We start from the raw sequence: 16,991 nt of genomic DNA on the forward strand, positions 1-16,991 counted from the left end.
GGTAAAGTTACAGCCACCATTTACTGAGAAAGGGGCAGAGCACAGACATGCCGCCCCAGCTGTCTGAGTGTCCCTGAGTAACCAGTGGGACACGGTACGTCCAACAGCCAGGGGAGAGAAATTACAGGATATTCTATGTACCAGTCCAGTCTTTTTCTGTAACCCTCTGCCTAGAGCAATGGTCCCCAACCTTTTCCATTGGGCAGGCGCTGGACAACTAGCTGCTGAGGACCATGGCCGCTGCCAAACAGCCGCTGCAATGCCGTCATGAAGTGGCAACGTCAAGAGGCGTTGCCGCAAAAATTCAGTGGCTTTTCAGCGGTGATGCTTCTTGACGTTGCTGCTTTTTGGTGGCATTTCGGCGGCTGCTTCTCCGGCGGCAAGTAGGCAGGCACACATGGATGCCCTGGCGGACGCCACAGCACCCGCAGGCACTGCATTGGGACCCCTGACCCAGAGCATTGAGTCTGCTCTGCTCTGAAATGCTGAGTGAAGACCCAGGTACCTGAGACAGCAGGAGGGTAAAAGTGTTTGAACATGATTTCAAATCTCAAGCCTTGCACTGACCAGCAAAAGAGCAGCAATTTGCTCAGCAGAGCTATAACATCTCTATTAATCACATTGTTAAACTGCTAAAACATTGTACCCAGGGAACTAGCTGCATCCGCAGCAGCATCTCTTCGCAGCACGGCTCCCCCACCACAGCTGAACTCCATCTCGTCTCCTGCCCCCGCAGTCTGTCCCCAGATCCCCTCCTGCAGCCGGAATGGACAGAGGGCCTGAGAGGTCTCTGTTTATCCCACGTCATGTACCCTGCAGGCCCCTAGTACAAGCTCCCTCACTCCTTCTGCCCTCAGCCATTGGGCCCCAACCCTCAGCTAGTGGAGAGGACCCTGATCTCCGTGGATCACTGAGTCCCTGGTCTCTTGGCTGGGACTGACAAAAAGGGAGAAAATCAGTGCAGGCCTTGCTGGGTGTGGTTGTGTGCGACGGGGTCACCTGCACCACTAGGGACCAGGTTGAGATTCCAGCATATTCCACGCCGGCCCCTGAGCTGCCATCAGATGGACTTTCAGCCTCGGTCCATGTGGTGGTGGGGGAGGAATTGGGTTATTGCCCTGGGGAAGCTGCTGGGGGGAGATTTACCTGCTCACAGACAATTTTAGCAGTTCTAAAGCTTCAAATTTTTGAATCTCAGTGTCCAGTGTCATTAAATAGTTATTGTCTGACCAAACTATTGTCTGATCCCCCCATAATTCCCCACAGCTGTGAGAATTTAAATTGACAACAATTGGAATGAAATGCTGAAACCGGGATTTTTGTGCCACTGTGAAAATTTAAATCAATAAATATAAAAAATGCTTAAAACAAACCTCTGTGAAAATTATATATTATAAAAAAAAAAACCTCCCAAGTCTGACTATCGCTCCTTAGACACACAGACCTTGCTCCTGCAGGCTCATCCTGACAGGTGGATGCTGATGGCCACGTGAAGACCCAGTGACCCTCCACACCAGAACAGGAGCTGATTGCAGGACCAGAGCCCTAGCGGTACATTTTTCACCAAAGCCTCCAGGGCTGTAATGTTATCAGTGGGCCCTTCCAATTCAGCAAACAGTATGAGTCAGTTCCAGGAAAGGAAACACCCCCTTGCTGCTGCAGGCGGGGCATAGTGTGAATTCAAGAATTTGAAACAAAGACTGTTACAAACTGCCCAGAGGGAGCCATGGCTGCAGAGAGCCCCGTGGAAAGTCTCCAGGAGGAAGCGACATGTCCCGTCTGTCTGGAGTATTTCACAGAACCTGTCACTCTGGAGTGTGGGCACAATTTCTGCCGAGCCTGCATCTTCCAGTGCTGGGAGGGATCCTATACAGCCGCCTCCTGCCCTCAGTGCAGAGAAACTGTGCAGCAGAGAAACCTCAGGCCCAACAGGCAGCTGGCAAACATGGTAGAAATCACCAAGCAACTGAGTTTACAGGCAGCAAAGGGAGCAGGAGGGGACGGGGTATGTGGGGAACACCAGGAGGCTCTGAAACTGTTCTGTGAAGAGGATCAAACCTCCATCTGTCTGATCTGCAGAGAGTCCCAGGCTCATCGTGCTCACACGGTGGTTCCCATACAGGAAGCTGCCCAGGAGTATAAGGTACAGAGTTGCTGTCCAGTCTTATGGGTAATAACTTTGGATTTGAATTACAGGTTAATGGCATCACAAGTTGCCTGAGACAGGTGTAACTGTGTCATTCAGTGTTGCCTTCATTACATGAAAGATGCTGTACAAATTGACGATACTCCAGCTTGGCAGGAAAGGCAAGAGATGAAGATTTAAAAATTGTCTGATGTAGGAAAGTTTTCTCTGAGCAGCTGAAACCTTTTCAAACCCAGCTCCCACCAGTGAAATAAGGGAACTCTCTGCAGACGGGAAGTTATTAAATGACCAGTGAGGTTTGCTTCACAAGAGCGGCAGGCCAGTCTATGGGAGCGCTGCCTTCAGACTGGAGAGGGGGGAGCTACAAGCTGTGTCTGTTATTACTGATTGGATCACAGTGTTTATTATTGTTGTTTGCATCCCAGCAGCCCCTACAGACCCCAGCTGAGATCTGACCTCGATTGTGGGGGGCCCTGAACAAAACCCAGTGAGGGACAATCCCTGCCCTGAGCCAGTTACAGTCTAACTGGACAAGAGAGACAAAGGCACAAAGAGGGGAAGTGACTTGTCCAAGGTCACTCAGTAGATCAGTGTCAGAGCTGGGTATAAACCCCCACTTTCCCAAGGCCAAGCCTAGTGCCCTAACCACTAAGCTATGCTGCCGCTCTCAGCAGCACTGAGCAGTGATGAAGTGTGGACAGTAGGAGGAAAAGACTCCTTGATAAAGGCCCCAGGCCCAGCAGGGAGACGAGGTTTCCCACTGGGATTCTGAACTGCTGTATTGCTCCATGAAGGGTTAAACCCAGATGGTGCCAGCCTGCACTAGAGGAGATCACTGGGCTAAACACTGTGTGGACCCCAAGCACCTTGAGGCCACACACAAAAGACAGCTCAGGTCCATGCCAAGTACAACTGGGATTACACTGGGTTGTAGCAAAACTAACCCCAGGCTGGAGCTGAGCGGTGCCAGTCTGACCTGTTCTGTTGTGTACGTGGACAAGGACCAGCCAGAGCTGTTCTGTTAGTCCCACCAGGCAGCCTTTTGACATCTCCCAGAATGCACTGCTTCCAGGATCTTTACCAGGGAATGGGACAGTGAGGACCTGTCCAGGAGGCATTGCCACTGAAAGGGTTTAGGGCAGCAGTGGGGCAAACCCCAATAGTTCCTTATACAAATCTGTCTGTCTAATTGGGGGGGGGGCCCTGAGGCACCCCCAGAACATAGGACATCCCCACACATGCCTGCATGAGCCCTCCCACACCTGAATCAGTCAGTCTGCTCTACACCCCTCTCAACCCTCAAAATGAAACTTCCTGAATCCTTTCTGTTTCTTCAGGAAAAAATCCAGGCCCAATGGGAGACTCTGAGGGAAGAGATAGAAAAGGTGCCGGGATTTGCAGAGACTATAGAGGGGAAACACCAGGAGTATCTGGTGGGTGCCTGTTGTTATGAACCAGCAGGGACTGGCAGTGGGAGGTCTGTTTGGAGGCAGACTCCTGTGTGGCCTTGGTGAACATGGACCTGTGCGTGTTTCTCCATGATCATAGATTGCTGGGTTAGATTCGTGTGTAGACAAGCCCTAAGCTTCCATTTCAGTTGATGAGTTAATGTCTAGCTCTTCTGACTTTCCCAGAAACGCCACCCCAAGTCAACTGAATGTCATCCGTGAAGTGCTGTCCGCTGTGTCTGCTCATTTCGTGTGTTAACATGTCTGTTTCTTTTTTCTCCCCTGGCGTCTCTGTCAGTGTAGTGCTGAGTCCTGCCTCCTTCTGCTCTGGGTCTGAATTCCCAGAAACCATGAATAACACAATATGCTAACATGACAGACATGCAAACCTCCCTTTCAGAGATACAGGAGCAGAAGGGGAAGCTGCGAGAGAATCCTCTCCCTCGGGTAAAGTCAAATCTCAGAAATCTGAGGATTTTCAACCAAGCTCTCCCCCCTGCACACTCAGCTCTCCATGAAAGGACCCCAGGTGCCATTCCTGTCGCTAACCAGCTCTTTCCCTGTTTTCATAAACAAACACAAACTGAGAGGCAGAAGATTGTGTCTGAATTTCAGCAACTGCGGCAGTTCCTGGATGAACAAGAGCAACTCCTGCTGGCCCAGCTGGAGAAGCTGGACGAGGACATTGTGAGGATCCATGATGAAAATGTCAATAAACTCTCCAAGCAGATTTCCCATTTTTGTGTGCAGATCAGTGCAACAAAGGAGAAGTGTCGGAAGCCAGCAAGTGAATTCCTGCAGGTGAGATTGAGGGAGAAACAGAGGCATGGACTCCGTAGATGTTTAAGGGCTGGAGCACCCACGAAAAAAAATCAGCAGATGCTTAACACCCATTGGCAGCCAGCTCCCCTCTGCCTCTCCCAGCACTTTCTGCCCACCGGCAGCCCTGCCAATTGGAACCCGGCACCTGTGGTTAGAAAATCCCAGACCTCACACAGGGAAGGGAGGGCTCCTGAATCATAAGCACTGGGGCCAGCAGTCAGAGATCTCAGTGTAACTCGGCGTGTGCATTGCTGACATGTGAATGACCATTGTTCTTTGCAGAGTTACAGACTCATAAATATTAGAGATGGAAAAGCCCCATTAGCTCAGGGAATCCATGGCCCTGGGGCCAGGGCAGGGCCTCTCTTCCCCATATTTGCAAAATCCCTTCCCTGGGATCCTCTGTGTCAATCAGCTAGGACTGAGACTCTTTCCTCTCTCTCTCTCTCTCTCCTCTAGGACATCAGAAGCACCTTGAGCAGGTATGTGGCTCTCTCTCTCTCCCCCTCACACTGCACTGCATCTCCCCAGAACTCTACAGCAAAATGTGTGGGGAAGGTCACATTCTGGATACAAATCTCTCTGATCAGCTTCATCCTGAGGTTCTCACCCTTGCACAGAAGACTCTGGAATTATGCATTCTGTAAGAAGGACTAACCTAAAGTATTTTCCAGAGATGTCACCTCCCTTGGGGACTGGCCACCTCAGGATTGTGGGGACGGACTATGAGCCTGTCACTGCTGGGGCCCTGGTTACCATTCAGCCCAGGGCAGCAGTGGTCAAGTCTTTCCTACATGAGGACTGTTTGGAGACCTGTGTGGAATGAGCTGGGGAGGAGGGAGTTGGTGTCTCAGTCTTGTTCCTAGTGGGCAGATTTCTACAGCACTTCACCTGGGAACTTCCTGTTCCTCAGAGCATGGAGGCCATGGAGTGAATTGGCCATCGAGACTCAATTCCCCTTTTATCGCCAGAGCTGGTCTCTCCAGGCCAGAGTTGAACATTCATGGGACCTTTAGGGGGGAAGGTTGCACTGCCCTGGGCTGTGTCACATCTGCTCTGAAGCTGGGAGAAGTAGAAGAATTCTAACTCCAGGCCCATTAGAGCAGCAACTCCCCAGCAACCACTTATAATGAGTCACTAAATGAAATATAATCACGTAAAATTGTTTCTCTCCAGGTGCGAGAAACGGAAGTTCCAGGAGCCAGAGGTGATTTCTTCTGAACTGGAAGAGCGAGTCAGTGGTTTCTCCCAGAAAATTATTGCGCTACTGGAGGCTTTGAGCAAGTTCAAAGGTACCTAGAAGGGATCTAGGAGGGGAAATTGGAATCAGTGTCTGAGACTGTGGGAAGAGAATGGCACTGGTCAATTGGTTCATGATTAGATTATGCTTCTATTTAACTGTTGGATGAGAATGCCACGCGCTTGGGGTCCAAGACATACAGACTGATTAATTCAACCCCTTATTTGTTCCAAAAGCATGTCTTGCCATTACAATTGCTATTAAAGTAAGAAATGACAGACATACCTAAAGAAATATTGCCCAGCTACCTTCTCCTGGGGCATAGGCGGATCGTGATGCATTTCTCCTATGATGCTCTGACTACCCCTTACAATGTCTGACATATTAAACACATCCAGATTATATATTTATTAGTTCTTTTCCAATCACCTTTGTGTGTTATGCATTGTTAGTATCTTGTATAACTCACACACTACACATGCATGAACTTTCTAATTGGCAGGGCTTTTGCTGTCCAAGCTATTTTCAAGTTATTCTCTTTTCTGATTCATTCATTACCAGTCATTACACACTAATGTGCACAGGTCACTTTGAGCCTTCTCTCTACCTGGGGGTTTTTTGGACTTTGCTAACTGCTCCTTGACAGCACATTGTGGGTGTCTGTGTCTTTAAGCACATTGTGTGGTCAAAAATCTCTTTGTCTCACAGAGCAACTTATGGACACATCACTTAATAGCCAGGTCACTTAAGGCAACATTTCCCTTATGCCCAGCAAACTGCTCACCAGGCCAAAGCCAAGACAGTCAGTGCAAACGGACAATCTCCATCTGTCCAAACGTACATTTAAGAAATGACCATTGCACCCATTCTCGATACTTAATAACTAGTAGAAAGCAGAGAAATGGAGTAAATGGAGCAGGGGCCCAGGCATCAGGATCTCCCATTAATTCACAACTTACCAAATGTCACAACATTCTGACCCCAGTTTAGCAAAATGGCCTAATTTGGGGCACCTGAGTTTCTCTCTCCCAACTAGAGAACTGCAGGGCAGGTGCTCCAGAGCTGTGCAGCCTCCACAGCTGCATGTGGACTCAGTGGGAGCTGCAGGTGCCCAACCCCTCTGAGAACCAAGCCCTGGGACCTAAAAATTGGCACCCAAAATCTAGAACCTAAATGAAAGGCCATTTGTTAAATCTGGACCCAGCCAATCACTGGACTCTGGTCCCGTAGGGCAGCTAGTCTGGGCCAAATGTGCTGCAGGGAAGGAGAAAGCCCCTCCCCCACGGTGAGGGATCCCTCCAGCACAGGAGCCTCTTGTGCCTCCTCCCCAGCAGCTGCAGGCACCAGGTGTGTTCCTGAGAGGGCTGGGAATGGGGTGAGAGTGGTAAGGGTGGGTAGAAGAAGGAGAGTGGAATAGGGAAGGAGTGGACGAGGGACAGAGGGACATGGGCAGTGTAAAGCTGACCTCTGACACTGCACACTGGGCAAGACACACGGAGGCCATTGTCATAGGGATGTAAATCTGACTGGTTCAGAATTTCCATAGCCTATGTCAAGGTCTGCACCAGCCCCTGCAGCCACGGAATAGCGGAGTCACAAATGGCCCCTCCCCTCTCTCCTTTAGCTGGTACAGGGGTGAATCTGGTCTATGGAGCCAACCTTCCCCCTGCCTCAATTTGCTCATGGATAAAATGATTTTATTATTATTCCTGTTTCTGCCTGTGGAGGACGAGGGCCCATCGTGCTGCTCTCTGTAGAGACACTGAGTAAACAGACGCAACAGCTCACAATTAGAGCCGGGATTTTGCAAACACTCAACATCCCGTTAGTGTCAAAGTAAGGTAACTTTTATGCCAAAGCCTTTGCATAATCTGAGTCTAGGTTATGACAAAAGGCAGCAAGTGAATGAGAGAAACCAACTGGAATCTGAAGGGTGGGAGGGGATGGTGAGGGGAAAAGTAAATCCCAGTTAAGTAAATCTCAGACTTTGTGCCCTGGGATAGTTGTGAGGCTGCAAGGATGCTGGTTCCATTGATGAGAGAGGCCTGAATGAGAGAGGAAATAGGTGGTTTCTGACCTTTTTATAGGAAATATCTGAGTTTGTCTCTGTCTGTTTCTCTATCAGGGGCAGCCTGTCCATATAGGCGAACTAGGTGGTCATCTAGGGTGGCAAGTTAAATGGAGTGCCAAATTCAAGGGAAAAAATCAAATAAAAAAAAAAAAGAAAAAGATAAAAAAATACAGATAAAATAACGAAGATGTCAATATTTCAATTCCCATACGCATACAGAGGGAATTTGAATTATAATTCATTTCTCTACATTTCTGAGAATTTATTAATGTCAAATCTTTTATTTACTACAGAAATAAATAATATTTTAGCGAATTTTTTTTCAGTTTGCGATGCAGGGTCAAGATGACCCACTCTGCAATTTTGATAAGCAATAATAACTCATTGATAAGCAATGAAACACATCCACCAGCGGCAAGAGCTGCAATGCTAGTGACACATAACTCAAATATACATCAAGGTGGCATAGCCGGAAATTCATGTAGAGCAGAGATATCGTGAGTTGATACATGTCAAACAGACATTTTAATACGTCGCAGGTAGATAGTTAAGAATCGAGCGAATACTATGGAAAATTGTGTTTCTTGGTGCCAAAGAATAAAGAATAACGTCTTTCAGCATTATAATTCCAAAATGTGAGTCTCTTTAAGCGTTATTAAACCTTAGCATTATTATCAGGTAGTATAATTATGAACTTTTCTTTGTTATAGCTGATTCACATGTAATAAATAAGGTCCATAAAAGAAAAGTAACAGCATTAACACTTAATAGACTATGAAAATGATGACGTCACACTCCAAGCATGTAACTGTGAGGAAGGGAATTACTTTCCAAACAACCAGTGTCAGGTTATAACGTCGAAAAAGGTTATTTTGTTTCGGTGTTAATGCTGTAACTAACTGTTTTAATAGGTGAGTGAGTGCATGTTACTAATCGTTGAACCTTTAAGCAGTGAAAAGACGTGTTAGGATGGCTGCAATGTGGTTTAAATCACCAACCATGTGGTGGATGTGTCAGCCATCCTTAATGCTATAATGCCTTCAGTTGGGAGCACAGTACATACCAATATTCAAACGCCCATTGCAGAAAGAGGAATAAGAAAACCCTCAGGAGCTGAGTATCATAAACGAAAGGCTGAAAAGGAAAAGGACCAAGCAAAACACCAGAGATCCTTCCTGAAATATCTTCTCTTTCATCCAAATAAAGATGGAAGCAGGTCACAGCATCCAGATGAAGGAATTTTACTTGGAGAGGAGGTTAGCTCACATCCGCATGGAAGCAGTTTGGAACATTAAGATGAAAGGGTAGCTCATATCCACAAAAAAACAGTTTGGAAACTAAAGATGATGGAAATTTACTTCTAGATGAAGGCAGCTCACAGCATCAGACTGATATGGAAGTGGAGAAAATTTATTCACCTTCAGAGACACATGGAGAAATTGAAGTAAGTGAAGTAGAAGGAAGAAAGGATGAGGAAGATACAAACAAGTTACAATATGGGGACCCAGCTTCATGGCCCAGATGTGATGACAGTGTGCAGCAAATTCTCGTGGAATATGGACTCGAACAAGTTCATGAATTTCCCTTCCCTAAGGATGGAAATAAAAGAAAATTATCTGCTCAGCATTACAAGAGGAAACTCATTAATGGGGAAGAAATGCATCGAAACTGGTTACAATATTTAGTGTTCAAGGATTCTGTCTTTTGCTTTTGCTGCAAGTTGTTTAGAAATCAAACAATTGGTACATCACTTACGGAAAATGGTTTGAAGGACTGGAAAGACATATCTTCAATTCTCTCTTCACAGGAAAGAAGTACAGAACATTTGGAATTTTTTGAAATTGGAAAGAACTTGTATTACAATTGAAAAAAGGAAAAACTATTGATGAAGAAAATTTACGTGTGATCAAGGAAAAAGAAGAATATTGGCAGTAAATATCAGAGTGTTTGATTACTTTAGCGAGAGTTCTTGGTGGGCAAAATTTAACATTCTGCAACCATGGTAGAAATGAAAAATTACTGCAGGTAATGAAAGCTTTTTAAAATGTGTTGAATACCTAGCTTTGTTTGATCCAGTCCTGAAGGAGCATCTACGTAAAATAACTGATCATGAAACACAGGTTCATTGCTTAGGAAAAAATATGCAGAATGAACTGATTCAAATCCTAGCAAATGCCATTAAAAAGAAAATTGTAGAAGCTGCCCATTCTGCAAAATACTTTTCAATAATACTGGACTGTACACCAGATGTGAGTCTTGTTGAACAAATGATGATCATTCATTTTGTGGATATGAAAAAGTCTGCAGATGAAGATAATGTTGAAGTGCTCATAAAGGAACATTTTTTGGGTTTCGTACCACTGAAGGAGATGACTGGAGCATTTATGACTGAAACTATTCTACAAGAGCTTGAAACAATGTCATTATCTGTTGAAAACTTACATGGCCAAGGCTATGATAATGGGAGTAATATGAAGGGTAAAGACAATGGTGTGCAAAGGAGAATGATGGAAATCAGTCCTAGGGCCTTTTACTTTCCTTGCAGTGCGCATTCTCTGAATTTGGTTGTCAGTGATGCTGCTCAATGCTGTTTGGAGGCCAAGCAGTTTCTCTGACCTAGTGCAACGTGTTTTTGTGTTTTTTTTCAGTCTCAACATGCTGTTGGGAGATTCTAACTTGCCATGAGAATTCTCTTACTGTGAAACCACTTAGTCAGACAAGATGGCAGAGTCTCATTGATGCTTTGAAGCCTCTTGGCTACGAACTTGGAAACATTTATGATGACCTAACTGAAATTTCTGATGATACTGCCTTTATTGGAACATCTTGCAATACGGCACGCTTAGATGCAGAAGCTCTTGCAAATGGCCTTTCCAAGTTTAAATTTGTGACTTCACTCATTTTGTGGTATATATCATTTTTTACATTAACCTGACTAGCGGGAAGCTTCAGGAAAAGAACTTGAACATACATTCTGTTATTCAAAAACTGCAGCAAACTAAAAATACTCTGGAAGAATTCAGAAGTGATGAAGGGTTCGAAAGAGCACTGGTAGATTCTCTTGAGCTGGCTGAAGAAATAGACTTTCCAACAGAATTTGAACCAGAGCCAATTTGCATTCGGCAAAAGAAACAGCATTTTTCGTATGAAGGCTGAGACACACCCATTCAGAACCCAAAACAAAGGTTTAAAGTGAATTTCTACTTTGCAGTTCTTGATATGCTATTCACTCGGTTGATGCAAGATTTCAACAGATGCAGCAGCTAGAGTCAGTATTTGGCTTTCTATATGATATCCACAGCTTGCAAAAGAAAACAGCAAAATAGATCAGAGAATCTGTATAAAACTGGAGTCGGCATTGACTCATGAAAATTCAAAAGACATTGATGCTACAGATTTGAGTAGTGAGCTTCAAGCTTTTCCAAGATGACTTAAGAAATATTCCACTCCTGAAGAAGTACTGAAGTTTGTTTGTGAAACTAAACTCACAGACAGTTTTCCAAACATTTTTATAGCTCTACGCATTCTTTTAACTTTGCCAGTTTCCGTAGCTAGTGGGGAACGTAGCTTCTCAAAGTTAAAATTGATAAAAAACCATATCTGTGTCCAACAATGGCGCAAGAGAGACTTGTTGGACTTGCCACAATGTCAATAGAGCATGAAATTGCTGGAAAACTGGATCTAAAAGAACTAGTGACTGAATTTTCAAAACTTAAAGCAAGAAAAGTCATGTTTTAAGAGCACATAATGTTTTTTATTCAGAGTGTTTTGTAAATACAGGTTAAAGTTCATTGAACAGTTTTCTTACTTCTTTCTGTATTGGATGTGGTGGTAATGATAAAAATTATAATGAACATTGTAATGCTTTTTGATTTGAAATCGGACTGAAATATCATCTAGTTGTCGTGTACAAATCTATTCTGAAAATTTTGTGTCTGTTTTATCTGATCTCAGAAACATTGTTTGGACAGACGGATGGACAAACTGAATAATTAAGCCTCTATTTAAAAAAAAACACTTAAAAACATTAAAAGGAAAAAAAGGGCAAAATGTTTCCTGGTTTACCAAAAACCTCAGCCTAGATCTGCCTTTGCAGGTGGGGGTGCCGACTGCATGGTTCGCCTGGGACGCCAGTTGCTGGCAGCTAGTCTAGGGCCACCCCTGTTCTCTGTCATGATGAAAACACAGTTCTATGAGTTCAGAGTGGGGACGATGTTATAAATATGAAAGCCTGACATCTCACCTCTCTTATCCTTTCCCCCTGCAGACACTCTGCCCTCTGAACTGGAGAGAAAAAGAGGGCAACCAGTAGGAGCACACAGACAAGGTGAGATTGCAGCCTCTTCCCAGTGCCGGTCCCTCTCTGTGGCCCCACCCCTGCTCCTCTTCCCCCAAGGCCCTGCCCCCTGGCCAGGCCAGAAGCCAGAGCGGAGGTGCTATCCAGGGAGCCTGGGCTGCACTGTGGAGCCCTATTTCCTCCACCTGCCCTGAGTGGCGCACTTTGGGGAGTGAGGACATGGGCCAGGGCCTGCTCCCAGGGCAAGCGGAGGGTTAGGGGCTCTCCACAGCCACCAAGACTCCCAGTCTGCCCAGGGGGTGGGAATTTAGGAGGCATGGGGCAGGGCCGCAGATGGGATGGGGCCACCAGCTAAGGGACCTCGTGCACCCCTCCTCCAATTCCACTAAGGTTCAGGAATTCCTGGGGAGATCCCAAGCTGGCGTCACATAAAAAATCCTGACACCAAGGTTAGTGCTGAGTTCATGCCCACGCTGATGATCAGAAACACTCACTGAGCAGCCTGTGAACAGAGCTCTCTGCCCTGAGTGCTGACACATCCCTCTGCTTTACCCCAATGCCGGGAGTCTCCCGATCACGCTTATTCAACATCCTGGCTTTCCTCTAGGCAGGGCTGGGCTCTCCCATTGGAGCTGCTCACTGCTTCCTGGATTGGGGAGTTGCTCTCCCTCTGATGCTGCCAGCTCCTCCCTTCTCTCTAGGCAGGTGATGTTGCTACCACACCCAATGCCACCTCCTACTCTGGTTTTAAGCAGCTCTTCCCCCATGCTGCATCTTCCTCTCTGTTCCCCACTGTGGGTGTGGCGGCTGCCTTTAGAGGAGGGAGCTTCCCTCTGAGGTTTAAAGCTGGTACCTGCCTCCTCTGTTCCCTCCTCAAAAAAAGCTTCTGACACCTTCCTGGCTGTGTCTGTGCTGCTGGGAATGGAGCAGCCTCAGCAGAGGCGGCAGGGAGCTGAAGCTTCTGGAAGCAAATGAGAAACACACTGAGGAACTACAGTGACATTTCTGCTCAGTCTCAGGTGCCCAGGACAGAGGCAGCTCCCTGGGATCCAGGACTGACCCAGCCAGGACGGGGCTGCTGGGGAGAGTGAGAAATGGTCCCAGCCTCCCCCAGGGCTTAGTTCTGCCCCTAATGCTCCAATTCTCTCTCCCCAGTGAATGTGACTCTGGATCCAGACACGGCTCATCCCCAACTCGTCCTGTCTGAGAATCAGAAAAGTGTGAGATGGGGAGACACACAGCAACGACTGCCTGACAACCCTGAGAGATTTGACTATGATCCCTGTGTGCTGGGCTGTGAGGGATTCACCTCAGGGAGACATTGCTGGGAGGTGGAGGTGGGAGATGGAGGCTGTTGGGCTGTGGGGGTGGCCAGAGAGTCTGTGGGGAGGAAGGGACAGATCAGCTGTAGCCCTGAGAGGGGAATCTGGGCTGTGGAGTGGCTGGGTCAGTTCCAGGCTCTTACGTCCCCTGTGACCCCCCTGTGCCTGAACCAGGCCCCCAGCAGGATCCAGGTTTGTCTGGACTGTGACCAGGGGCAGGTGACATTTATCGATGCTGGTGATGAGGCCCCGATCTTCACTTTCCCGCCGGGCTCCATCCCTGGGGAGAGAATCCGACCCTGGCTCTGGGTGGGGGGATCCCGGCTCAGACTGTGTCCCTGAGACACGCAGGGAAGGGGCGGGGGAATATCTCACTGGGATCCAGGCCTCTGCATTTGTCCTTATGGAACCTCATCAGATTTCTTTTGGCCCGATCCTCTAATTTGTCAGCCTCTCTAGCCTCACACACCCTTGTCTCTGTGACCTCTCCCTGTACTCTTTCTATCCTGCCATCTCCATGACCCTAGTGTTTGCTTCCAGTTTCAACTCTGCACAGTCTGGACTGTCAAACCATAGAGAGCATTGAATGAGCAAGGTAGAGAAGCCAATCTCATCACTGCCCCAGGAATTGTGCAGCCTGTTTGCCACTGTCCTCTATGATAGAGGAGGACTCGGTCAGATAGTGTCACTGAGTCATGGGGGTGGGGGGAACAGCCCCCTGGGGATGAAAAATAGGCTTTTTTAGCTGCAGTCATCCTAGTACCTATGATCTGGAAGACTCCTGTCTTCCCAATCATCTGGCTTCTTAGCTCTTTGACCCCTGGAACCCTCCTTCCCTGCAGCACCAGCTAGAAGAAATCCTGGGGGTGCAGAAAGAGAAAAGGGGCCCTGAGGGGAAGATGTGGCAGTTGGGGGGCAGAATTAATGTGGGGCTGGGGACAGGCAGATGTGGGGTGGCAGGGACAAAGAATTAGTTAACTGGGATTTGGTGTTTTGATAAGAAGCTGGAAGCTCCGCACTAGCTGAGAGCCTGTAGAAATGAGTGACTAGCGTAGACACTTCCTACATCGATAGAAGGGTTTTTTCATCAATACAGTAAATCCACCTTTAAGGGAAGCAGTAACTAGGGCAATGAAGAATTCTTCCCTTGACCTATCTGTGTCTACATCAGGGGTTAGATCAATCTACCTACATCACACGGGGTGTGAAAGTTTTCACAGCTCTGAGCGATGTAGCTAGGCTGACCTAAGTTTTAGGTGTAGATCAGGTCTCAGTAAGAATAGTGGTATATCTATCCTACAGTCACTGCTACAGCAGAGCTACAGCACTACAGCTGTGTCGCTGAAGTGCCATAGTGTAGGTGCATCCTGCATTGACAGAAATGTTTTTTCCATTGTTCTAGTTAATCCCCATTTCTGAGAGGCCGTAGCCAGGTCACCGGCAGAATTCCATTGTCTGCACCAAGGGTTAGGTCGATCTAACTGTGGCACTCAGAGCACACGTTTCACAGCCCTGAATAACGTCACTAGGTTGATCTAAGTAGAGCAGGCCTAAGAGAGGTTTCCCTGGAGCTAGCTGGAAACACAAGGGGTAAGGGATTGGCTGGCAGCTTGGTGTGTGTGAGGCAGAAAGCCAAGAGAACCAGTCGTGAGTGTGATCCCGGCAGGAGACTATGGCCTGGTCTACAGTGGGGGCGGGGGGGTTGATCTAAGTTGCACAACTCCCGCTACATGAATAATGTAGCTAAAATCGACATACTTAGATCTATTCACTGCGGTGAGTCAACTGCTGCTGCTCCCCCGTCGACTCTGCCTGCGCCTCTCGTGGCGCTGGCGTACAGGAGTTGACGGGAGAGCACTGGGGGGTCGATTTATCGCGTCTAGACTAGACGCGATAAATTGACCCCTGCTGGATCGATTGCTGCCCACCGATCCAGCGGGTAGTATAGACATGGCCTGAGAACTTGCTTCAGGCACAGGGTTCCCTGGAAAGGCAGACGTGGAGTTCTGAAACAGGAAACTGCTGCCTTCTATTTGGTTCTACCATGTTCAGGACACAGACATAGATTCATAGACTCTAGGACTGGAAGGGACCTCGAGAGGTCATCGAGTCCAGTCCCCTGCCCTCATGGCAGGACCAGATACTGTCTAGACCATCCCTGATAGACATTTATCTAACCTACTCTTAAATATCTCCAGAGATGGAGATTCCACATGTGTGGATGTTCTTCGTAACTAATAAAGGTTGCACCAAAGAAATACCTGACTCCTATAATCAGTTTCTCCTGCCAACAGAAGAACTTCGCAAGGCCCCAAACACTGGCTAATTGCTGAGGTCAAAGGAGCAAAGGTGCAACCCGAGTCAGAATCTAGACCTGTGGAGGCAAATGCGTTGGCGGGAAACGCTTGCAGGAAGCTCCAGCAGCAAAGATTGTGAGCAGATTGCTGCTAATTGTGGACTTCAGCATGTCCAGCTTTGTGTGCTGAGCAGTCTCCATTGTCCCTTCTCTCTGAGCTGATACGCCTCTCCCCAGAGTCAGGCAAAACCCAAACTAGGATCCCTGGCTCGTATTTCCCCCCAGCAGAACCAGTCCACACAGTGATTATGGGCTCAGTATTAGCTCAAGGAGAAAAAATGACTAGAAGAGACTGGGGCAGCTGGGATGGGGGTGGGGAATGGGTAGATTGTTACTTTCCATTCTGTGTTTGGTGTTTTACAAAGTTTAAACCTAAAATCTTTCCAGCTCTTAGGTGGCGTTTTGAAGATCTGAGCTGTAACCTTTAGACAGCAAACTCATAAAGCTTAGAGTAGGGGTGGCCAACCTGAGCCTGAGAAGGAGTCAGAATTTACCAGTGTAACTGTACATTGCCAAAGAGCCACAGTAATACATCAGCAGGCCCCAATCAGCTCCCGCTGCCCCGCACCCAGCACCTCCCACCCACTGGCAGCCCAGCTGATCAGCGCCTTCCCCTCCCTCCCTGCAAGTCCCGATCAGCTGTTTCATGGTGTGCAGGAGGCTTGGGGGGTGGGAGAGAAGCAAGGGCATGGCAGGCTTAGGGGAGGGGGTAGGAAGGGGCAGAGTGGGGGAGGGCCTGTGGCAGAGCCAGGGGTTGATCACTGAGCACACCCAGGCACATTGGAAAGTTGGTGCCTGTAGCTCCAGCCCCGGAGTCAGTGCCTATACAAGGAGATCTTTAACTTCTAAAGATCTACATGTGGCTCTGGAGCCACAGGTTGGCCACCCCTGGCTTAGAGCATTTACCAATAAAATCACCCTTCAGCTCAAAGGTTGCTCCAGATTAATGAGTTGCTGCCATTTTCATGCCTTGTCACTAGCACACACCAGTTTCTTCCAACCTTAAGCCAGGGAGCCCCTGTAGCCCGGCTGGTCCCAGGCGGGTGGTTAGCTGTTCAGCAAGACACAGCCAAGCAAGGCTCCTCTGCACACACATTTTCACTGAAATAACTCAAGGGGGTTTAGTTCCCACTTATAGTTGTTTCAGTGCAAGGCTGTGTGTGGCTGTGGATGCCCTCACTGTGTATTAATATAACCCTTCTGCCAGGGGGAGTTGGCAGCAACAAGGGCCGGGTTAAATATCTAAGGGTTCCTCTTCAACAATACAACACAGAACCGGCTCTGGCCCC

General features: G+C 47.6%; 2 protein-coding genes across 2 annotated transcripts in view; one reads left to right on the forward strand and one right to left on the reverse strand.

Annotated features, from left to right (window-relative positions):
* The window catches only part of LOC116830653 (E3 ubiquitin-protein ligase TRIM11-like), a 394,044-nt gene that overhangs the window by 274,242 nt on the left and 102,811 nt on the right, over positions 1-16,991 (reverse strand). The gene's annotated exons all lie outside the window — the stretch shown is intronic.
* On the forward strand, positions 1,681-13,786 carry LOC116825583 (zinc finger protein RFP-like). The gene is given in 8 exon segments (XM_032781715.2): positions 1,681-1,833; positions 1,835-2,143; positions 3,484-3,579; positions 4,147-4,395; positions 4,876-4,898; positions 5,593-5,708; positions 11,995-12,054; positions 13,180-13,786. Coding segments are annotated over 8 exon segments (1,425 nt in total). The 5' UTR covers positions 1,681-1,770; the 3' UTR covers positions 13,689-13,786.

The sequence above is a fragment of the Chelonoidis abingdonii genome, chromosome 12 (assembly GCF_003597395.2).
Source record: "Chelonoidis abingdonii isolate Lonesome George chromosome 12, CheloAbing_2.0, whole genome shotgun sequence".
Taxonomy (NCBI): Eukaryota; Metazoa; Chordata; order Testudines; family Testudinidae; genus Chelonoidis; species Chelonoidis abingdonii.